The sequence below is a fragment of the Camelus ferus genome, chromosome 12 (assembly GCF_009834535.1).
Source record: "Camelus ferus isolate YT-003-E chromosome 12, BCGSAC_Cfer_1.0, whole genome shotgun sequence".
NCBI classification, from domain to species: domain Eukaryota; kingdom Metazoa; phylum Chordata; class Mammalia; order Artiodactyla; family Camelidae; genus Camelus; species Camelus ferus.
In genome coordinates, this window is record NC_045707.1 from 6,415,721 (window position 1) to 6,439,961 (window position 24,241).

Consider the following 24,241-nt stretch of genomic DNA (forward strand, 5'->3'; position numbering starts at 1 on the left):
AGATCTCATTTGTTTCTGGGAGGTAGGACTGATTATTTCTGTTTCACTTCTTTTGGTGGAGGCCCAGAGAGGTGAAGTATCATGCACAGTTTGTGAAGTGGCAGATGTAATCCTTGGATGTGGGCTTGTAACTGCAGAGCCCCTAGCTTTTTTGTGCTTTTCAAATGAAGGGGTTTAGTCTATGATTGCTAGATTTGATGCCAGGTTTGCTGATGCTCTTCCTTCTTCAAAGGCTAAGTCCTGATGGGCTGTGTTCTCCCCTCTGGTTCTTTGCAGAGATACTCGGAGCAGGCTACTCACCCAGCCTTGATGGAGGTTTTCCTCTCGATTCTGCACAGCCTTTTTGTCATCGTCCCTCACATGAAGGAGAAATTCTCCAAGAAGCTCGGTAGGGAGCTGGCAGGTGTGGAATTGAGAGGGAGGCAGGCACCTTGGGCAGCTGCTCAGAGTTCTCAAAGAGAGCATAGCCTGTGGATGAGAGGCTTATTATTCATTCATATGTATTCATTCAGAATCAACATCCACACTCTACCCAGGGTTGAGTGGAAGGGAATGTCATCCAGTAATCAAAAGTCCTTAAAGGCAGTTCTCAAATTAACTGATACTTTTTGAGAATGTCAAGGAAGTTCCAGTTCAGAGCCCACAGCACACCTCTTTCCCCATTACTCTCATACTTCACATTCCCTTGGATCTCACAAGATGTTTAGCATCTCTGGCTCCTGAGCACTGAATGCCAGAAGTATCCCCAGTCATTGTGACAGGTGAAAAATGTCCCCACATACTCGAAAATGCCTTCTAGACGAGTGGCAGCACTCTGTATGAAAGCTACTATCTATACTGTACTGAATTACCTTCCTAAAATTGAACCCAGGTGGCTCTTGACTCCTTCAGCCTTTTCCAGGACTTCTTGCATGTATGTATTTTCTTCTCTCAGTCATTTTTTTCTCTTTCAAATGTAAGCCTTCCTTTCCCATGTCTCCAGTTTTCACCCTGTAAGTACCTCAATCTGCAGAATAAGCCCAGGAATCAGAGTCAGAGTCTCCTTTATCTTCCTTAGAAAGTGTAGTGATGGTGAAAATAGGAAGCGGGGTTAACCAAAAACAGAAAAGGGAGTAGAGAGTGTGCTCGCTTTGGCAGCACATATACTAAAATTGGAACAAAACAGAGAAGATTAGCATGGCCCCTGCACAAGGATGACACGCAAATTCGTGAAGTGTTCCATATTTCAAAAAAGGAAAAAAGAAAAAAAGAAAAGGGAGTAGAGAGAATGATAGTAATAATTAACAACTAATAATAATTTTTATTAAATTATTACTATGTGTTAGATACTGTTTTAAATGCTTTCATGTATTAAGTCATTTAATTATCTGAAAACTCTAGGAAGTACGTACTATGATTGTCCTCATTCTGCTGATGAAACTCAGAGAGGTTGAGCAACTTTCCGAAGGTCATACAGGAAGTGATGTGCCCAGGATTCAAACTCAGGGAATCTAATCTGGCTCTAGAGTCTGCTTTTTAAATCTCTGTGCTATGCTTGCCCTTTATCATTATCATTTTCTATCTTTTCTTTTATTTCTTACACATAGCATGCAGTGGAAATTCTACCATAGAGAAGTAGCCAGGGCTCAGTTGTGCAGGGCCTTGTTGATCATGTCAGGGATTTGGACTTTATCTTAGGTACTTGAGTGTTAAAGAAGGGGAACAACAGGCTCAGATTGCTGATTTGGAAAGATTCTTCTTGGAATAGTGTGGACCATGAGTTAGAGGGAGGCAAGATTGGAGGCAAATAGTTCAGCCTCTTGCATTAACTCAGGTTGGTGTTAGGAACTAAGGTTGTGTTGGTGGGTGGGGTGGGAGGGATAGAACAATTAGATGTAGGGCATGAGGGAGAGGGAATAGTTTAGGGTGATGCCTTGGCCTCTGTCTGCCGTCTAGGTGGATGGTGGTGTTTTTTATTGAGAGGAGGCTCACTGTAGGAGGATGTGGTTTGGGAAGGCAATAGAGGATGTCATCAATTTGGATGTGGGTACGCGTGAGACGCCTGTTGCATGTCCCAGTGGAGCTGTTAGGTAGGTAATTGACTATGTGTCTGAAGTCAAGGGAGAGATCTGATCTTTAAATACAATATCAACTAATGGAAAAAACACATGACATAGAAGTTGTGAGTTAACTTTTATTTGGGGACCTTACTAAGGACTATAGCCCAGGAGATAGCCTATCAGATAGTTCTGAGGAACTGATCCGAAGAGGTAAGGGAGGAGCCAGAGTATGTATGAACTTTTTTGCTGGGAAAATATGTAGTCAAGCATGAGAAGAATACTGTTAGTCACAAAAAACAAACATCTCAAGTTACTGAATTCTAGTGCTTTTTTGTATATGGGAAAGATGCAAGGATCTAGAGTCATTTGAAATTTTTCCTTAGATATGCATCTTAACTATCTAGGGGCCAGTATATCCAAAGCACAGAATGTTTCCTGGTTTTTTTCCATCATGAGTTCCCCTCAGGGCGCACTGTCAGTGGGCTGAGTGACTGCAGTGGCTCACGGCTTGATCCTTGAAGAACTGGGATGGCGGGCAACATTGTTTTCCTCACAGTAGGTATAGCAGGTTTCAGCATCCAGCCTTTCAGTCAGTTAATAAACATTTATTGGGTACCTACTACATGAAAGGCACTGTCCTAGAGCAGAGAATGTAGCAGTGACCAAAATAGACCCCTGTTCTTGTGGGGCCAATTCTCTAGTGGGGAGCAGGTGAGATTCCTCAAGGGTGTGTAAAATGAGGTGATCAAAGGACCAAGACAAAGTCAAGCACAATATTCAATGGTCAGGAGGAGCAGAAGACTCCAAAGGATGTTAATAAGGAACAGTTGGAGAGGAAGGAAGAAAACCAGAAGAATATGACATTAGGGAAGCCAAGTGAAGAGAATTTTGTAGATTAGGGAGTGGTCATGAGTGTCAAATGCATCCCAGAAGTAAAACGAGGACTGAAAAATGTCCCATCCATTAGCCTTAGGATAGAATACAGATTCTCCCCAACATTGGAGCGGGTGTGGTGGGAGCTCTTGATGTACTTGTCTAGAATCCTGCCTTTACAGGGGCCCAGGATAGGCAGGACAGACATCAGTTTTGAGAGAGAGAGCTGCAGGCTGGTGTGGGAGTGGAGAGACTGGGAGAGTCAGGCAAAGCAGGGGCCTGGGCCAGGGTCACCAGCTAATGCAAAATGTCCATCAGAAAGGAAGATGAACATTTATTCAGCATCTACTCAGAGCTGAGTATTTATTAGATGTTCTATATGCATTTATCTTACTTAGTTTTACAACAACCTGTGAGGTATAGATATCGAAACAGAATCTCAGAGAAGTTAAATAAATGTTCCAGATTCACACTACTAGATGTGATGGAGCACATTTTGAACCTAGGTCTGTGTGACTCCAAAACTAGAACCACCCAGACTTAGGAATCTCTGTAACGAGCCTGGTTTAAGTCTCTACTTTCTTCCCACTTCTCCCAAGCTGCCTCATCCTTCATACAACTGACCCTGGAACTGAAGGCCAGGTTCTGCAGTGGCCTGAGGTATGTATGATCCCAGGTAAAGATAGTGGCAAAGGGGTCAAATGTTCTTCTTCACTGGACAAGTGGAAATTTCTGATTGGTGTGGTTTAGTCATAGGATTGCGGGGGGATTGACACAATGTCAATTACTCAGCAACTGGTGGTATGAACTAGACATTCTTCTGTAGTTTTATTTAATCTAGTTCTGATAAGACTCTCATTCCATGTGATACTTGGATAAGCACCTGTAACATCAAAACTAGAAGGGCTCTTAGAGATCATTTGTCTAACCTCACATTTTATAAACAAGGAAGCTGAAGCCCTCACAGGGTAGTTGATGCAGTGTCCGTTGAGACAGTCCTGTTCTTAATTGCTGCCAGCCCAGCAGTTCCAGAGGAGAAAGTCTCTTATTCAAAGTAGAGGGGTTGCTGCTTCAGTCTGTCTTGTTAGGTTTTTAGAGCAGCCTTCTGTGCCTCCCCATTTTTGATTTACCACCTGTCTCTGCATTTACTTGGCAGATTCCACTTGTTACTGCCTATAGCCCTCAAGGTGACCACAGTGTAGTATCTAGCTCTCCTTCCATATCTCTGAATACAACAGCAAACTTTCAGGAGAGAATATGGGGATCCACCTGGATTCCAAGTCTTAATGTTGGATGTTTGTATTTCTTCTTAACTACCCATTTTTGGTTCAATACCTTCCTCTTTTCTGGTACTCCCAGCCCTTCCCTGATCCAAGAACACTTTTGGTTATATGTTTTACTAAATTGGAGCTTACTAGCCCTCCTTGATTTATTTTTTTCAGTCAACTTTTAGTGAATGCCTATATGGGCCAAGTGCCTAAGTTACATCTGTGGGCAGCAGGTTCCATACTTACTTTTCATAGCCACCTCTGGGCCTTCTCTACCAGGGCCATAGTTAGAATTTCACTGGGCTCTGACACAAAGCAGTGGTGCTTCAGTACATGGCAGGGATAATGCTGTCCTAGCCAAAGTAGCAATGTTCTTTCTCTTGTTCTCTTTTCCTCTTCTCCCTCTAAGTCACTCAGCCCTAAACCAGGTGTGTTCCAGTTTCCTCTACTACATGTGCATTAACCTCCTCTCAGCTCCAGAGAAGACAGGACTACCTTCCCAAGAAGGTAAGATGCTGTAGTTTGACCACTCATGAGGTCCGTGGTATTTTAGAGTCTGGATGCCTTGCTGATTCGCTGAGTAGTGAGCCAGAACAATGGTAAGATATCTTGGCTTAAAGCCACCTAGAGGAACCACGGAATCATGGAATGATGAAACTGTAGGTTGCTTCCTAGGGAGGTGAGATAATAGAATCAGAAAGCCATGGAATCCAAGGCTCTTGGACCTTTAGATTTTAAGGGTCGAAAAGACCCTAAAGTTCATCAAGACCAGTTCCTCCCCTTGACCATCTTCTCTGCATCGTCCCTCACACCAGGCCTCTTGCTCTCTGCTTGTTACCTCCAGAGACTCTGCTCAAAGTATCTTAAAAACAATTTTTTTATTGAAGTACAGTCAGTTATAATATGTTAATTTCTGGTGTACAGCACAATGTCCCAGTCATGCATATACATATATATTTGTTTTCATATTCTTTTTCATTAAAGGTTATTACAAGATATTGAATATACTTCTCTGTGCTATACAGAAGAATTTTTTAAAAATTTGTTTTTATGTATAGTGGCTAACATTTGCAAATCTCAAACTCCCAAATTTATCCCTTCCCACCTGCTTTCCCTGGTAACCACAAGATTGTTTTCTATGTCTGCGAGTCCGTTTCTGTTCTGTTGATGAGTTTATAATGTCCTTTTTTTTTTTTTTAAGATTCTACATATGAGTGATATCATACGGTATTTTTCTTTCTCTTTCTGGCTTACTTCACTTAGAATGATGATCTCTAGGTCCATCCATGTTGCTGCAGATGGCATTAATTTATTCTTTTTTTTTAACATTTTTTAATTGATTTATAATCATTTTACAATGTTGTGTCAAATTCCAGTGTAGAGCACAATTTTTCAGTTATACATGAAAATATATATATTCATTGTCACATTTTTTTCTCTGTGAGCTACCATAAGATCTTGTATATTTCCCTGTGCTATACAGTATAATCTTGTTCATCTATTCTACAATTTTGAAATCCCAGTCTATCTCTTCCCACCCTGCGCCCTTGGCAACCACAAGTTTATATTCTATGTCTGTAAGTCTATTTCTGTTTTGTATTTAGGCTTTATTTGTTTTTTTTTTAGATTCCACATATGAGCGATCTCATATGGTATTTTTCTTTCTCTTTCTGGCTTACTTCACTTAGAATGACATTCTCCAGGAGCATCCATGTTGCTGCAAATGGCGTTATGTGGTTGGTTTTTATGGCTGAGTAGTATTCCATTGTATAAATATACCACATCTTCTTTATCCAGTCATCTGTTGATGGAAATTTAGGCTGTTTCCATGTCTTGGCTATCGTAAATAGTGCTGCTATGAACATTGGGGTGCATGTATCTTTTCGAATTAAAGTTCCCTTTGGGTATATGCCTGGTAGTGGGATTGCTGGATCATATGGTAAATCTATCTTTAATTTTTTGAGGAATCTCCATACTGTTTTCCATAATGGCTGCACCAAACTACATTCCCACCAACAGTGTATAGGAGGGTTCCCTTTTCTCCACGCCCTTTTCAACATTTACTGTTTGTGGACTTTTTAATGATAGCCATTCTGACCAGTGTGAGGTGACATCTCATTGTAGTTTTGATTTGCCTTTCTCTGATAATTAGTGATATTGTGCATTTATTCACATGCCTATTGGAGAATTGCTTGCTTATGTCTTCTGCCCATTTTTAGATTGAGTTGTTGGTTTTTGTGTTATTAAGTTGTATGAGCTGTTTATATATTCTGGATTAAACTGCTCAAAGTATCTTGAACAGCCTGTTCCATTTCTTTGTTCCTCCATTCAAGAAATACTTCTTAGAATATGAAAATGAATATGTTTGTTCATGTATGACTGAAACATTATGCTGTACACCAGAAATTGACAAAACATTGTAAACTAACTATACTTCAATTAAAAAAATATATATATACACAAAAGAGATATTTCTTGAGCACCTACTGTGTGCTAAACTATTTCAGGAACTACTGATAAGGATACAAAGTCCTGTTCTCATGAAGTGGGAGAGGCAGACAGTAAATACATAGATACAATGTCAGGAATGGATAGATGCTATGAAAAAAATAAAACTGGGTGAAGTGATAGTGATGGGAGGAGGAAGTACATTCTAGATAGGGTGGTCATGAGGAGGTGAGGAGGTGACATGTTAGCAGAGGTCTGAGTGAGGTGAAGGAACCCCATGCAGAATCTAGGCAGGGGGAACAGCAGATGCAGGGCTGAGAGCTGGAAGTTTTTCCTTTTGCTGAATGTTCACTGAGCTTCTGCTACATGCCAGGGGAGGCCTAGGTGCAGCTGTGGAGACAATGATCATTATGGTATGTTCTCTATCCTAAGGAGTTCCTCTATCCTAGACCTCTCCCTCTTGCTGTAAGATAAAACAATTTAATCATTGTTTTATTCACTCATTCAACAAATGTTGTGCCCTCTTTGTGGGTGAGAATTGATGCTGGCTGGGTTTCCTCTTTTTACATTTATGTGGATTGTGTCTTCTCCTCCCACCCTTCCCAAATCACTTTCTCCTTTGTCTTTCTCAGACACTATGCTGAGAGACAGAAGCACAGGTGAGCATTTTCACTCCTTCCAATGTGGCTTGGCTCCTAGTTCTCTCACTGTACTGCCCACTGCTCTCTGTGTGGGGCCCAGCTCTGCCTGTTCAGGCATGGTCTGGCCTGCAGAGAGCAGCACGATGACATAGCCTTGGTGGCAGTCAGATCACCACAGCCTCTTGTGCTCACGAGCACCAGCTCCCTGCTGCTGGCAGCTCCCTCTCTCGTTGGAATAAGAGGAGTCCCACACATCTGCCCCCTCAGACCCTGAGATCTTGTCAAATCCCAGAGCACCAGGAAGAGCAGCCAACCTTACAGACTGCTTCTTTCTTTTATACAACAGGAGAAAGGGCAGGTGGATGTGTGAGGCTCAAGGATATTATGCTTGATCATAGTGTGCTTTGGTGGAAAAAGCTCTAAACTTAGAATTAGGAAACCTGACCTGGCTCTGCGACCACATGGGTGTGGGGCATTTTCCATTCTCACCCTCTACTTGGCCCACTGCGCTGGCAAGATGGACTCTTTCATTTGACCTCTAACTTGGCCCCCTGCTTTCAGTCTCTCATCCTCCAACCAATCTTCACTGATTGCTGGAAGATCTATCTGAAAACCAAGTCTTAACATTTTTAACTCCCCTGGCCTTCAGCCGTTGTCCCCAAACATCAGTCTGTGGGGCATATCTCACAGTGATAAGAGTTTTCTCTTGTCCTTGGTGAAATGTGGAAAATAAGGGTAAGTTGACTTTATTCAAAATTTAAGCCCTGAGGTCCTTTTCTTTCATAGGTATTAAAATACTCTTTGTTTTTTGAAACAGAGATTCCATAAGAAATCTAGGAATCTGCTCTCGGGATAAAATCCAGATTCTATACTCAGCATTCAGGGTCTTTCACAGTGCAGTTACAAATTACATCACACAGTTCCCAAACTCCTGACACTCCACATCTATTAACTGATGGTCCAGTCACACTGAACTTGCTGCCCTCTAAACATGGCATGTCCTTATATATGCCTCCATGCCTCTGAACACCTTGCTTCCTGTTTCAAGGAGTCTCTTCTCTCCTTTCTCTGCCTGTGTATTACCTTCCGCAGTTCCCTCCTCTTTGAACCTGCCCTCTCCATCACAGGTGGCATGAGTCACTTTCTTTTCCACACTTGAATGTGGCACCGATCACATGTCCTGCAATTATCTGTCTCATTATCTGTATTTCCCTACCAGCTGCCAGCTACTGGGGGTAGGGCCCGTGTTTCACAGCCTGACCTAGAGTAGCCACTCAGTGAACATTGTCAAGTGAATGAATATATCCATGTCCTTCCACATGTTACCTTGAGTCTCTCCTGGTAAAGAGAAAGAGGAGATTGATTTCCTTTTATCCTGCATGTATCCTTGCTACCCTGTGCAGTATTCTGTATGTAGTAGATACTCATGTGCTCATTATCTGCTCTCCCATTTTCTCTGTGTGGCTTTCTCCTGCCTGTTCCCTGCCCAGAACTCTCTGCGGTGTCTGAGCTCCTTCAGCACGGGCTGCCCCAGATAAACAGCAGGAGCCCTGAAAGCCTTGCTTTTCTGTTGGATCGCCAGTATGTGGAGGGAGCTGCTCGCCAGAGACAGTACTGCATCCTGCTCCTCTTCTACCTGGCCTACATCCACGGGGACAGGTCAGTGCTCAGAGCTGGTGGCTGATGGTTGGTTCTAGGACCAACATCTGTAGCCAAGTTCAGTTCAAAAAATAGTTACAGAGGCATCCTTTCCAAGCCTGCTGCTGGGCACTGGGGACACAGGGGTAAGTGAGAAATGGCTTGTATTCCTGAGGGGCTCACATTTTGGAGAGAGAGTTGAGACAGATGGATAGTCACAGTGCTGAGAGACAGAGGCCTGGATGCTAATGTGAATTCCTTGATATCCCTGAAAGTGTTGTTCGTTGACTGAAAAAAATTTCAGTGGTTTACTTTGGTTTTAAAAATTACTATACATACCATTAAAATTTAAAATCAAAGGACTATTCTTCCTTAAACTTAAAAAAAATTTATTGAGGTAAAATTTATATAACACAAATTAACCATTTTTTAAAACACCTTTATTGTGGTATGATTCCTGTACAGTAAACTACACATATTTCAGATGTACAATTTGATGCATTTTGATAGATGTAACAAATTAACCATTTTAAAGTGGCATTAAGTATATTCACAATGTTGTGCAACCACCACCTCTGTCTAGTTCCAAAACATTTCTATTAATCCAAAGTAAAACCTCCTACCTATTAAGCAGTCACTCCTCATTCCTTCTTCTGCTCAGCTTCTGGCAACCAACAATCTGCATTCTGTCTCTATGGATTTATTCTGAACATTTCCTATAGATGGAATCATATAATATGTGACCTTTTGCACGTGGCTTCTTCCACTTAGCATAAAGTTTTCAAGATTCATTCAGTTAGCATAATGTTTGTAGCATGTATCTGTTTTTTTATGGCTGAATAATATACCATTGTATGCATGTACCACAGTTTGTTTATCCATTCATTCATTGATGGGCATTTGGGCTGTTTCCACCTTTTGGCTATTGTGAATAGTAATGCTGTGAATATGCGTGTACATGTATCTATTTGAGAACTCGTTTTCTATTCCTTTTCTTTATATGCCAGGTGTAGGATTGAGGAGTCATATGGTAATACTATGTCTAACTTTTTGAGGAACTTCCAAATTGTTTTCCAGAGTGGCTGCAATCCTACCAGCAATATTTGAAGGGTCTGGTTTCTCCATGTTCTTGTCAACACTTGTTATCGTCCATCTTTTTGACTATAGCCATCCTCCTGGGTATAAAGTGGTTTTTGTGTTGTGGTTAGCATTTCCCTAAGGACTAATGATTAGCATTTTCCTAAGGACTAATGATGTTGAGCATCTTTTCATGTGCTTCTTGGCTATTAGTATACCTTCTTTGGATAAATTCAGATCTTTTACCCCTTTTTTAACTGAGTTGTAAGAGTTCTTTATATGTTCTAGATATAAGTTCCTTATCAGATATACAATTTGCAATTTTTTTCTCCCATTCTGTTAGTTATCCTTTCACTTTCCTGATGATGTCCTTTGAAGCATAAAATTTTTTAAATTTGGTGAAATCAAATTTTAATTTTGATGAAATTTGTGTATTTTTTTTGCTATCATTTATGCTTTTGGTATTGATTCTAAGAGACTATTTTCTAACCCAAAATGATAAAAATTTACTCCTACATTTTCTTCTGTAGTTCTTTTCCCTTATAGTTTTACCTATTATATATAGCTATTTTGAGTTAACTTTTGTGATGGTGTGAGGTAAGGGTTTAGTTCTTTTGCATGTGGCTTATACAGATGTTCTAGCACAATTGTTGAAAAGACTATTCTTTCCCCCTTTGAATTGTCTTGACACCCTCATTGAAAATCACTTGACCAATATGATTCTTTAAAAGTTTTTTTTCTTATTTTAAGAATCATGCTGATTGTAAAAATTCAAGTAAAATGATTTAATATAAAGTTAAAATATTTCCCTATGCATCTGCTGGAGTTAACTGTTGTTACCCTCTTCTGTGTTTTAAAAAACACAAATATACTTCTTTCAAAAAAATACACAGAATGGGATATAATATAAGGTCTTCAGCTTGTTTTTTAACTTAACAGTGTATCTTGAACATCTTTCCATGCTAGTACATGTACCTTACTCTTTTGGTAGTATAATATTTATATTATGGCTATTATACATTTTATTTTTAGTTTTTAAATAAATATTTTATTTTGGAGTAATTATAGATTTACAGAAAAGTTACAGACAATACCCAGAGTTCCCTTATACTCTTCACCCATTTTCTCCTAATACCAACATAACTATGGTACATTTACCAAACTAAGACATCAACATTGGCACATTACTATTTTTCCTAATTTTTAAATTGTAAGATACACAAACATAAAATTTACCATCTTAACCATTTATAGTATACAGTTCAATAGTATTAAATACATTCATAATGTTGAGCTACCATTACTGCCATCCATCTCCAGAATTCTTTTCATCTTGCAAAACTGAAACTCTATACCCATTAAACAATAATTGTCCATTCCCTCCTGCCCTCAGCCCCTGGTAACCACTATTTTACTTTCTGTCCCTATGATTTTGACTATGCTAAGTACTTCATATAGTAGAATCATACAGTATTTATCTTTTTGTGACTGGTTGTTTCAATTAGCATAATGTCTTAAAGATTCATCAGCTGTAGCATATGTCAGAATTTCCTTTCTTTTGGGGGCTGAATAATATTCCATTGTATATGTGTATACTACATTTTGCTTATCCATTCATCTGTCAATAGACACTTGGGTTGCTTCCTCTTAGCTATTGTGAATAATGCTGCTGTGAACAAGGGTGGACAAATATCTCTTTGAGACCCTGCTTTTAATTATTTTGGGTTTATACCCAGAAGTGGAATTGCCAGATCATCTGGTAGTTCTATTTTTAATTTTTTTGAGGCAATATCATGCTATTTTCCACAGTAGTTATACCATTTGACATTCCCACTAACAGTGCACAAGTTTTCCAATTTCTCCACATCCTCTCGAAAACTTTTTATTTTTTACTTTTTTGATAGTAGCCATCCTAATGGATGTGAGGTTATTATCTCATAGTTTTGATTTGCGCTTCCCTAATAATTAGTGTCGTTGAGCATCTTGTCATGTGCTTATTGGCCATCTGTATATATTCTTTGGAGAAATGTCTATTCAAATCCTTTGCCCATTTTTGAATTAGATTGTTTGAGTTTCTTTGTTGTTGAGTTTTAGGAGTTCTCTGTATATTCTGGGTATTAATTCCTTCTTTGATATACGATTTGCAAATGATCTCTCCCATTTTGTGGGTTGCCTGTGCCATTGGTGTCATAACCAAGAAATCATTGCCAAATTCAGTGTCATGAAACTTTTGCCTTTTTTTTTTTTCTAGAAGTTTTATAGTTTTAGGTCTTACATTTAAGTCTGGATCCATTTGGGGTTGATTTTCTTTTATATCGTGTTAGGTAAGAGTCTAACTTTATTCTTTTGCATATCCAGTTTTCCTGGCACCATTTGTTGAAAAGACTGTCCTTTCCCCATTGAATGGTCTTGGCACCCTCATTGAAAATCATTTGATCATATGCATGAGGGTTTAATACTATTAACTAAACTGTTTTTGGAGGGGGGAGGTAATTAAGTTTAATTATTTATTTATTTTTAGAGGAGGTACTGGGGATTGAACCTGGGGAGGACCCTGTGTATGCTAAGCATGAGCTCTACCACTTGAGTTATACCCTCCCCCCAGAACACGCAAATGTTAATGATAGATACAAGAAGAGAAAGGTGGGCTGGCTGCTAAAGCAGGGCCTCCTGAACCCCCGAATTGGCATCCTGCTCTTTAACACTGCTGCTCCAGCTGGCTGATGATTCACCTTCTAGGTGTGAATGAGGAGTCTCTGGCCTCTAACAGAGCCTTGCACAATGCATAGAACTATGTGCTGTGCATATGTGACAATGTTTTAAGTATATATAGCACAGTTTTGTACAAGGTGTCACAAGGCTGTGGACATGCTAGGGCAGAAGAATAGTGGCTGAGGGAGGATGTGGCAAGGTAAGATAGCCATATCTGCCTTTTTTACTCAGACTTTCCTTGATCCACAGGTTTGTCTCAGAGGCGGAGTTATTTGTGGCTGTGCAAAGCTTCCTCCTGTCTCTGCAGGACCAGGGTGAACACCCTCCACTGGTGGTCTTCAGAGCTTCCATCTATCTACTTGCAATCTGCCAGGACAAAGGTGGTGCATTACCCGAGGTATGAACCAAAACTCCTGTACCTCTTTACATCATGGTTCCTTGGGATACATGATGGTGTGTGTATAGAGAAGGGAGGCAGCAGAAAGAGAGAGAGAGAAAGGGAGGGTGGATAGGTGAGTGACTGTGGTGGGGGAGTGGAGGGAGGTAGAGTACTGATACATGCAGTGCCTATGTAACTTAGCTAATTCTCTCAATAGTCCTGGGAAGCAGAGATTATTATTTCTGTTTTATAGATAATAAAATCAGGACTTAGTTTAAATAAAGTAACTTTCTCTAGGTCACACAGTTAATTGATGGGGAAGCCAGGACCCCAACTCAGACTTGATCAACTCCCCAGGCTCTTTTCTTAGTATCACCTCTGGTTTGTGCATGGGGGGAGAGATGTGAGGTATGTCCAGGTGACAGTTTATCTAACGAAGTGTGTTGTGAGGGCCCAGATCATTGTTAATCAGGCTCTTTGTGGTGTTAGCAGCCATTAGTGATCATTGCCTAGATCCATTAATTTATTAGGGATTGCGAAATAATAATATCCTGATTCTGTCATTTTCTCTTTATTAATGTAATACTTGTATAAAAAGAAACTTCTCATCAATTATTCAGTTACTCTGAATGGTAGATTGTATAGGAAGCATAGATTGAATGTTTGATTTTTTCCCTTTAATTACCAGTTTTCAAGACAATGAGTTGGTTGCCTAGCATTCTCTAAAAGTGACCAAAGATTTTTTTTAGTATTATTATGAGCTCATGGATTTAAAAATATCTGATGATTTCAATTCACTGTAGTTATTATCCTTTTTAAGGATCAAATTGTCCTATCTTTGGCCAGTGGGAGCCTATTCAAGGTAGCTCCTAAGTCCTTTTAACACGACTCTTTGACAGAGTTTGAGTTTTCTAGTATGACAAGATGCTTCAGGCTTTCCTGTTCTCCCATTCTTTCTTTTTTTGTGTGTGTATATATATATGTGTGTGTGTGTGTATATATATATGTATATATATGTATAGCCAGTTTATGATGTGTCAATTTCTGGTGTACAGCATAATGCTTCAGTCATACATGAACATACATATATTTGTTTTCATATTGTTTATCATCATAAGTTACTACAAGATATTGAATATAGTTCCTCCCATTCTTTCTTGATCCTACTCCAGTTAGGCATTCATTCTTACCACATCCCTGAAAATGCACTTATCAAAGTCACCAATAATAGATACATGGCTAAAACCAATAATTTATATTTTAGGTGACTAAAATATTACTTGACCTATAAACAGCATCTCTTTTTCTTTGAAACTCTGCTTTTACTTAGCATCTAGAATACCATGTACTCCTGGTTTTCCTCCTGCCTCTCTGGCTGTTATGTCTCAGTATCTTTTGGTGATTCTCTCTTATCTCCTTGACCTCTAACTGTTGTAGTACCCCAGGGCTCAGTCTTTGACTGCTTTTCTTTTTTCTCTAAACTTATTGCTTTGATGATCTCATACTGTCTTATGGTTTAATTCATGGCTGAATTAAATAAGATCACTCTGGCTTCTGAGACAACAGAATAAAGGAGTACAAGGATGGAAGTGCAGAAACCAATTAGGGGGCTACAGCAATAATGCAGGCAAGAGAGAGTAGAGGAGGTGGTAAAAAGCGGTGGCTTCTGGGTATATGTTGAAGTTGGCACCATAGGATCTCTTGACACAGCAGTGTAAGTAAGGTGTGAGAATAAGAGAGAGTAAGTGTTTCCAAAGATTTTGGTTTTGACGAGGGTCAGAGAATTGTTGGATTGAAATATTAGAGGGAGTGAGTTGGAAAGATAGGAGTGGTGGTGGTAAAATGGGATGTTTGAAATTGGGATCACTGGGATGGATGCAGTTCTTTGTAAAGGTCCAGAGGCATGACCATGGGAATAAATGGCCGAGGCAGGTAGAGGAGACTGGAAGGGAGTAAGTGAGAGAATTTAGAGGCCAAGCGTTTTGAACTAAGGAGGTGGGAGTGAAAAGAGAGATTGAGAGATTGTAGGCAAAACAGGTTTCTAGAGAGAATCAAAGCAACAAGGTGAAGGGAATATTCAAAGAAGAGGTACAGGACATGGGGAATTTGCTGACAACTGTGAGTGAGTTCTAGAGAGCATGATGGAAGGGTTTTGGGAGGTGAGTAATAGTGGGAGATGAGATCAGAAATAGGCATGTCCTGAGCAACAAGGGGATGATCTGGAAGTTCTGAGCTTCCTGAGGTGACTGATACAAGCTGGGGAAGGGACACAATAGGAATAATCCTGGTGGCTTCAAGGAATAATGGTGGTAAGGCTGGTTCTTGGAGGCCCTCTCTTCACATCTACCAGTGGTGTGTGTGGAGACTTAGAAGATAGCTTATAGGGTTCCAGACTTCCCCTCTTGGGTGTGAATCCATGATATATAAAATTATTTTGCATTTTTAAAGTTTTTATATAACTATATAAATGGCAACATATAATCACATCTTAATTTTTTAACCTCAATTTTATTTTCTGTTTTTATTTAATTAAATTTATCTATTTATCCAGGGTTTTTTTAATTGTGGTAAAATACACAAACATAAAATTTACTATCTTAACTGTTTTTAGTGAACAGTTCAGTGATATTAAGTACATGAATATCATTGTGCAACCGTCACCACCATCCATCTCCAGAACTCTTTTCATCTTGCAAAACTGAAACTCTATACCCATTAAACTCTATAACTTCCCTATGTGAACTGACCACTTGACATGTGCCAAGTGCCATGTGGGTCCCTGTCAGGGTTGGGGTGAATCAAACAAATTCCCTGCCCTCAGGGAGCACTAGTTTGGCAAAAGAGACAAAAAGACCTACAAGGCAGGAAACAACAGCAGTGAGTGCTCTCTTGGAGCTGGAGGACTGTCAAGAGCTATGAAAGAACACAGGGTGAGAGACTGTATCTGATTGTGGCATCAGGAGAGGCTTTGCTGAGGAGTTGGAGGTGATGAAGGGAGAACTTTCAGGCTGAAAATTGAGCAAGATTTAAGATACAGAAGTGAGAAATTACCCAGTCTATCCATTCAAGGTAGGAAGCCTAGTTTAGTGTGGCTTGGCTAGGTCAAATGAGAGATAAGAGTGGAGAGAAGCTGGGAGGTAGACTTAAGTCTTTGAAAACATGCTCAAAAATGAAATTAAGAAAATAATTCCATTTACAATAGCATCAAGAAATAAAATACATAGTAATAAATTTAACAAAAGAAATGCAAGGACTTGGTCACTGAAAATCACAAAACATTATTGAAAGAAATTAAAGAAGGCCTAAATAAATAAATAGACATCCTGTGTTCATGAATCAGAAGACTTAATAGCCAGTTATAAGATAAATAAGTTCTGGGGATATAATGTACAACATGATGACTATAGCTAACAATATTGTTTTGTGTATTTGAAAGTTGCTAAGAAAGTAGATCTTAAAAGTTCTCATTGGCTGCTCTCCCTTCTGAGATGCCCACACTGGGTCTATGGATTGTGTATCTCCCTGAATAAATCTTTCACTCTTAAAAAAATAAAATCTCATCACGAGGAAAAAACTTTTGTAACTGTGTGAAGTGATGGATGTTAATGAAACTTATTGTGGTAATCATTTCACAATATATACATTTATCAGATCATAATGTTGTACACCTTAAACTGTTATATGTCAATTACATCTCAATAAAACTGGTAAAAAATAAGACTTAATAGTGTTCAAATGGCAATACTCCCCAGATTAATCTATAGATTCAACATAATCCTGATCAAAATCCCAGTTGCCTTCTTTTTTTTTCTGTCCAGAAACAGACAATCTGATCCTAAAATCTTTATGGAAATACAAGGGACCCAAAATACTAAAATAATCTTGAAGAAGAACAAAGTTGGAGGACTCACACTTCTTGATTTCAAACTTACTAAAAAGATTTAGTAATCAAGACAGTGTGGTTATGGTATAAGGATAGACATCTAGATCAATGGAATAGAACTGAGAGTCCAGAAATACACCCATGTATTTTTATAAGGATGCTGAGGCAGTTCAGTGAGGAAAAATAGTCTTTTTAATAAATGGTGTTGAAACAGCTGGATATCCACATTCAACAGAATGAAGTTGGACCCTTACCTCATACCATACACAAAAATTAACTAAAAATGGATCAGAGATCCAAATGAAAGAGCTGAAACTATAAAATTCTTAGAATAACATATTAAGGAATTTGAGCTTTGTTTTATGTGCAACAGGAAGAGATAGGCTTTTGAGGATTAATAAATGATTCAATACATCTGCCCTTTGCTTTCTCTGTGCCAGGCTCTATGCCAGGTGCACAGATTAATCTGCCACAGTGCCTGCCCTCAAGCAGCTCAAGTCTAGTGTGGGAAGTAGACACATGCTGATAATTACAACACACTGTGTTAAGTATCATTATAGAGCTGGGTTTCTCAGCCATGGCACTATTAACATTTTGCACAGCTTAACTCCTTTTTGTGGGAAGCTGTCCTGTGCATTGTAGGATATTTAGTGAGATCCCTGCCTCTCTCCCGCTGGATGCCAGTAGCACTTCCCCAATCAAGACAATCAAAAAAGTCTCTGGACATTTCTAAATGCCCCCTGGGGAGCAAAACCACCCACAGCTGAGGACTGCTGTTATAAGGTAAGCACAGTGGGGTTTTCTTTTAACTAGCAGGCGCTGGGATGAGCCAGTGAAGATATCCTGGTGCACTGAAAAGCCAGTGCATTTTTCCCAGTTATGTCTTGGCTGTTTGTTGGCGATTGGAGTCCTTTGGGTCCTCTGCAAAGTGTATTTAGCCCCTTTCTTTCTTTGCCTCCAGGCTGTGGTTGGCGCCATCAGAAAATTCCTAGAGGGCTTCCCGGACCTGCACCTAATCTACACCCACCATCCCCTTCTGCTCAGGTTATTCCTGTTGTATCCAGAGCTGATGAGTAGGTTTGGGCACCGTGTCCTAGAACTTTGGTTCTCCTGGGAAGAGAGCAGTTATGAAGAGCTCGAAGATGCCCCCTCTGCTGGGCAGCCCACCCTTCCTGCCAGCTTAGCAGCTCTGTTTCATGTGCTCAGAAGCAGCCCCAGCATCCTACTCATTTTGCTAGTAGGTGACCACTTGCTCATTTCTACATTCAGAGATGGTGGGCCCGCTCTCTCTGGGAGCTGGTTTACTGAGGCGAGGCACCCGCCTCTGGACTTATCACTGTTCTTATGTGAGTAGGGGTCCTTTAGGCTGGCAGGTACCTGGTTTCTGTAAATCTATACCCTTTCCTAAGTCTGATGGAGGTCTTCTCACTAAGAGATATGTGCCTCTGTAGTCCTCAGGGAATATAACTATGAAATGCTGACCTCACTCACCATTCCTTCTCACATCCCTGTCTTCTCTTAAGTAGATTTTGCTCACAAAGATTTGATGTCAAAGGGGACCCCTGGGGCATCTAGATGAAGATGTCTGATTGCAGAGGGACTCAGCCTCTTTCCTGTCATAATGTTACATGTGCAGCACACTCCCTTGGGCATACCCAGAATTTTTTTTATGTCATAAATTTATTGCATATTCCAATTTTTTTTATGAGGAAAGACATTCCTATAATTTATATCAGGTCCATCATTTATATAAGTAGGCTGCTGCTTGTCTGCAGTTTCTAACACACTGTCTTTAATTTTGTCTCTTTTCCTCTCATTATTATTTATATATTTACACATTAGACAATTTGTATTTAGTGACTGATTACTAGTGGCAGGTCTTAAACTGATTGAGCACACTAGCATATGAGACAATTGATTTAGAACCCCTGCCTTCAATGCTGGTTCACTTACTTGGCCCCTCCCTAGTCCAGGAAGAATGACACAGCCCTTTAGAGAAGAGTAGGTATTCCCTTGATATTCTTATCATCAATAAACATGACTCCCTGACTTCATTGAAGTAACTGCGGTCACCTGCATATTATATATCTCACATCCTTAGGTACCTACGTCTGTCCGTATTCACACTCACATGCACACATGCCTCACTCAGACTTAAACCTTCACCTTCCATTCCTGAGATCTGTCATCTTGTGAAATCACACACATGTTGGCTTGATAGGGGCCACATTCTTGCTTTGGCTCAAATTCGTCCTTGTAGAAGGAGTAATGGAGAAGAAGGAGTGGGTTAAAAATTAAGCATTAGTGCATAGGGAAGGAAGGCAAGATGGGACGCCAGGCAGAGTAGCAAGGGACAAAGCTAAGATACTGGATTTTCCTTGCCAGATAAAGTTTTCAGAATCAGTTCCTCACACACAATAAGTACTTATAAATATTTGCTGACCTATTGAATTAGGGGTCTAGACAGATCTAAGTCTCTCAAAAAAAAAAAAAAAAGAATTCAGATCTTCTGAGAAAGATATTAATGATGATATCTTATTTTTTCTTTTTAAATAGGTGAAGAAATAGATTTAGAGAGATTTATCCAAGGTCCCAAGAGTTGAGATTAAAACCCAGATTTTGACTCCCTGTCTAATGTTATTTCCAGTAAACCTAGCTAACTCTCAGAACAAGAGAGAAACCAACCCTGATTCAATGTTTCATTTAATGGGAGAGCTGTTTGAGCACTGGGGATACAGGGAAGAATTAGACCTAGTCTCTGTCCCATGGGCCAGTGAGGGACTCAGACACAACAAACCAGTAGCACCTGGAAATGAAGACTTATCTGAGCATTGGTTTCCTTACATGTAAAATGGAGATAACATGGGGACAAATGAAAGAGTATGTAGGAACACTCAGTATGCTATGCAGGGTAGACTGTCATTCACTGATTATTGACTAACTCTGAACCAGATAAAGTTTGTTAATCTCAGAGAGGTTTATTGAGTTGCCCAAGGTCATATAACTATAAAGATCGTGACTATGACTGGAGCCTAATTTAATGAATTTTTCACTAAATTAAATCCTAGAAACATCAGTGGTAAAAAAGAATAGATAGGAGGAACTTTGTTTTCTGTTCATGTATATAATTCCTACCATTTCTCCCCAGCTTCTAGCCACAAGAAGGGACAAAGAGTCTAAAAATATGTGTTGATACCAATTTCTGTCTTTGAGATGGGTAATTAATAGCTGAAAACAAAGCTGTTAATCGCCACTCTTATCAATGGATGGCCTTTCATGTGAGTTGTTTAGATGTGAAAAACAATGATATCACAGAAGCTCTGTTTGCTCCATGCTTGGTCATGTCACTGTGGTCGGTCCAGTCCCAGAGAGTTCTGGGCAGCTGTGAGCAGGAGAGACTCCAGTGTGGGCCATGCTCTACCCAGAGCCTTCCCAGTGACTCATATGGTGAGGTGTACACCTTCCCCTGGCATTTACCATGACCACCAAATGCTAAGTAGCCCCCTTATTTTTGGACTTTTAAAATTTACTAACTCAGGTTTCTAAGGGACCAGCTCTGGCAGTCAAGCAGCCATGTGCCAGTGAAGGAGCAGGACTGGTTTGGCCTTGGACCCTGTGACCTTGAGCAAATCACACCTCATCTGGGCTTTAGCTTCATGCTCTGTAAAGTAAAAAGACTGATGGAAATGAACTGAGATTCCCTCTAGCTTCCCATTCTGTGATTCTCTCCTTCCAGAGATGTTTTCTGAGTCCCTACAAGGTGACAGAGATGAAGCCAATCTCATCCCTGCCATTCGTTAACTCATAATGTAGTAGAATTTACAATGCCACTGCTTTCTTGAGAGGCAAACTACTTAATCTGTCCCAGTTTCCTCACTTGAAAAAATCGGGGTGACACCTACCTGGAAGAGTTATTATGAAGAAACAGATAATGTATAAACAAACATATAGCTACAGTTTAAACATAATACAGTACCTGATATTATTAGATTCTCATTGAGTGACTGCTACGATAATGTCAACAAAAAATAATCCATAGTCAGTCAAAGAAATGGAAAATTTTGTTTGAGCCAACCTGAAGATTATAACCTGGATATAGTCTTTCAGAAAGCTCTGAGGGTTATACCACCCTTTAGAAGTCAAAGCACAGTGATATGTTTTTGAGACATCAAATGACGTGTTATTGAGTATTTACACAATCCAGATCTAAATGTGCAATGTGAGTAGAGGGTCATGGGTCATCATGGCCCCTTACTAGATGAAGAAGGAATTATCTCCTAAGGAGGTCTGGTTAACGCAGATGCCTAATATATACTAAGTGAGGCAGGAGGCCCAAACGGGCAAGAAGAATTTTATGTTAAAATTGTTCTCATCTTACCATCAAATATGAATTATTTTATCAATATTATAATTGTTTCTCTGGCAGCTATGGAGGTTTATGAAGAACCCAGCCCAGATGTCCCTGTGCTACCCAGTGATCAAACATCTAGATCTGTCTGGCTGGGTGCCCTGTAAACATGTCTCTCTGTGTGTCAGAAATTGTCCTGCCTGAAAAGGAGTCTGTGTGTGACCTTGATTTCACGGCACCCAGCCCTAACTGGTCCAGCATGTTAACCTGTCCAAAGGAATTGGCTTGTTTGAGCTGGAAGGTGCCAGGAGCGATCAGTGGGGTAGCCTCTGGTGTGGCTTCTGCTGGCTTTGCCTTTAACATATACTCATTAAAATAACTCTGAAAGCAAACAAAAAACAATGATCTTCCCACCTTCTGAAACCAAACCCTTAAAGCTTGGGGCAGAAATAGCCAGATGCCATGGCAGAAAAGGAGTCTGACCTCATCCTTGCTTCCCTTCCTGTGCCCTGAATCTGTCCTAATCCATCCTCTCCCTGCCCTGTGATATCTCCATCCCCCCTTCCTCTCCTTTAAGGCACACTTTAAGGTCCCCTGTTCTGAAATACCCTCATCTTGACCCTAATACTTCTATTTGCAAGTGAGAGGCATCCTGGGAAGTAGAAAGAGCTTTGGACTTGGAGTTAGCAGACCTGCATTAAAATCCTACCTGCGCCACTTACTAGCGTATATGAACTTTGGCACATTACATAATCTTTCTGAGTCTCTATTTTCTCGTGTTTAGTATAGACTTATTTGACAGAATGGTGCATAGTAGGTGCTGAATGAGTGCTTCCTTCCTTAGACTCTGTGACACCATCATTTAGGGCCCTTTCCCAGCCCCTTTCCTCATCACTGTCCATCTGTCCCAACCATAATGCCCTCTGAGCTCTGGCTTCCTTCTCTCCTACTCAGGATCTCATCTATTCCAGCCCCGTGGACATAGCCCGCAAGGTACTGATCATCCTGAGGACCTTTTTAAGGAGGAATGAGGATGTCCAAGTGGGTGGTCTCATTCGAGGCCACTTCCTGCTGATCTTACAGCGTCTGCTGGTGGAACATGGGGCCTCCCCCTCGGGAGGTCAGTCTGCAGCTGCTGAGGGCATGTTTTGACCTGAAGGTCAGACAGAAGTGGGCATCTCTGCCCTGATGAGGTCTGCTCTAGGAGAGAGAATCAAAGTTTTCTCTGCAAAAGAAAAGTCAGGCCAGTGTGACATCAAACTAAAATTTATTTTCTTTGTCTCATTGGAGAGTGGGTGCTGAAAATATTTGGTTTGGGGTGTGTAGTGTGAGTGTGCTGTGTTTAATGTCTCTGTGTGTTTAGCATGGGTGGGTGTGTTTAATGCATGCGTGTCCCCACGCTGTGCAGCATGTGCTCAGAGCTGTTTGTCACAAGAACAGCAGCCCCAGTTGAAAAATAGAAAGCAGGAAACGCTGGGGAGGCAGCAGCAGCCAGCAGGGGTTGGGGAGGGGGTGGATCTGTGATGTATTGGAAGCTCCTGGTGAAATCCAGAAGGATGGTTTCCAAATCTGGAATTGGACTTCCTGGAGTCAAGGAGGCTTGATATTTGGTACAGTATGCAGACACTGAAAGGTTGGGAATGGTTTGTTTTTTCCTATTTTTAGGAAGTTGTACTTTTAAATTTCTAAGTAATCAAAAGGAAGTGGGAAGAGAGCTGTGGCTCACTTGGTCCAGTCCTGACTGAGGATGGGGGTATGTGTAAGGGTATCTGGTGGAGCTGAGTACTTCCTTTTCAGGGAAGGATAAGCCACAACTAACTGATAATAGTGTTTAAGAGCCATGAGATTTCTTGGAAGCATACAGTGGAAAGACCATGGGCATTGGATTCAGATTTGAGTTCAAGTCCTGGCCCTGCCACTTACTTGTTGTGGGACCTTGGAGATGTCAGTCAGTCTCCCTGGGCCTCAGTTTTCTTAACCACAAAATAGGAGTAACAATCCCCGCTTCACATGATTTTTAAGAAGATTAAGTGAAATAATGAATTCCTGGTTACCCAACCCAGAGTTGGCACTCGGTACATCAGTTGTCCCTCTCCCAAATGAAGGAGGAAGACAGGGAGTAGGGGTACATCCCAGCAAACCATTTACATCTGGGTGGGGTGTCTGTCTGACCTTAAGGTGATTTGATTGTCAAAATCCCTGACGAGCCTTCCTTGTTCCTCACAGCCTCGGGTAACCTGCCTTTGCTACTGAGCCTTCTCTCCTTAGTGCAGCTGAGAAACGAGTCAGAGCAAGAACTGGACAGCATGGCCATGAAGCTCCTTCACCAAGGTGCCCTGGCCTCTTGGGACAGTGCGTTAGGGCCCTGGGCTGGGCGTGCTGTGGGTGCTCCCTCAGTAGCACGGGCCTTGCTCCTTCTATCCTTTCATCCTTTTGGAAGAAGCTAGTGAGTTAGTATGTTCCTGTGGGCTTCTTGATAAGGGACCTTCCAGATCTTTCTGTGCTTGTTCTCTGGAAATGTTTGGGAAACTAAAAAAAGAAAAAAAAATCACTGTGTGACAAGCTCCAAGAGTGCTGGATTTGTTCTCATTTTAGTCACTAGCTGTGTGACTTTGGGCAATCACCTAGCCTCTATGATCCTTTGGTTCTCATAGGTAAAATAATAGTGTGTACCTGATTTAGAGTTTATGTAAGGAGTAACAATAGACGTAGAATGCCAGAGTGCTTGGCACCTATTAGGCCTTCAATGGATACAGGCCATGTAGATTCACTTTTCCTGGCACAAGCTCAGTTCTCCACCTTACCCCACAGCTGACTCAAGATCTGATGATCCAGTTTACAGTTCTCTAGCCCTCTTTTCACACCTCAGTAGGACCTTTTATTGCTCATTAATGCAGTCACCAGTTCATAGGCAGCACCCTCAGGGAGATTTGTT

At 40.7% G+C, this 24,241-nt stretch overlaps 1 protein-coding gene and 1 non-coding gene across 2 annotated transcripts in view; both read left to right on the top strand.

The window, feature by feature from the left end:
• MEI1 (meiotic double-stranded break formation protein 1) overlaps positions 1 to 24,241 on the top strand; it is a 58,589-nt gene that overhangs the window by 22,178 nt on the left and 12,170 nt on the right. The window contains exons 15-22 of the mRNA XM_006174698.2: positions 277 to 388; positions 3,512 to 3,572; positions 4,590 to 4,687; positions 8,760 to 8,928; positions 12,946 to 13,093; positions 17,920 to 18,195; positions 22,261 to 22,426; positions 23,533 to 23,637. Of these exons, the coding sequence (XP_006174760.1) occupies positions 277 to 388; positions 3,512 to 3,572; positions 4,590 to 4,687; positions 8,760 to 8,928; positions 12,946 to 13,093; positions 17,920 to 18,195; positions 22,261 to 22,426; positions 23,533 to 23,637 (1,135 nt within the window). The remainder of the gene's footprint in view (positions 1 to 276; positions 389 to 3,511; positions 3,573 to 4,589; positions 4,688 to 8,759; positions 8,929 to 12,945; positions 13,094 to 17,919; positions 18,196 to 22,260; positions 22,427 to 23,532; positions 23,638 to 24,241) is intronic.
• Positions 1,122 to 1,228, top strand: LOC116667849. The gene has a single exon (XR_004324903.1). It is a non-coding gene; the product is annotated as a U6 spliceosomal RNA (small nuclear RNA).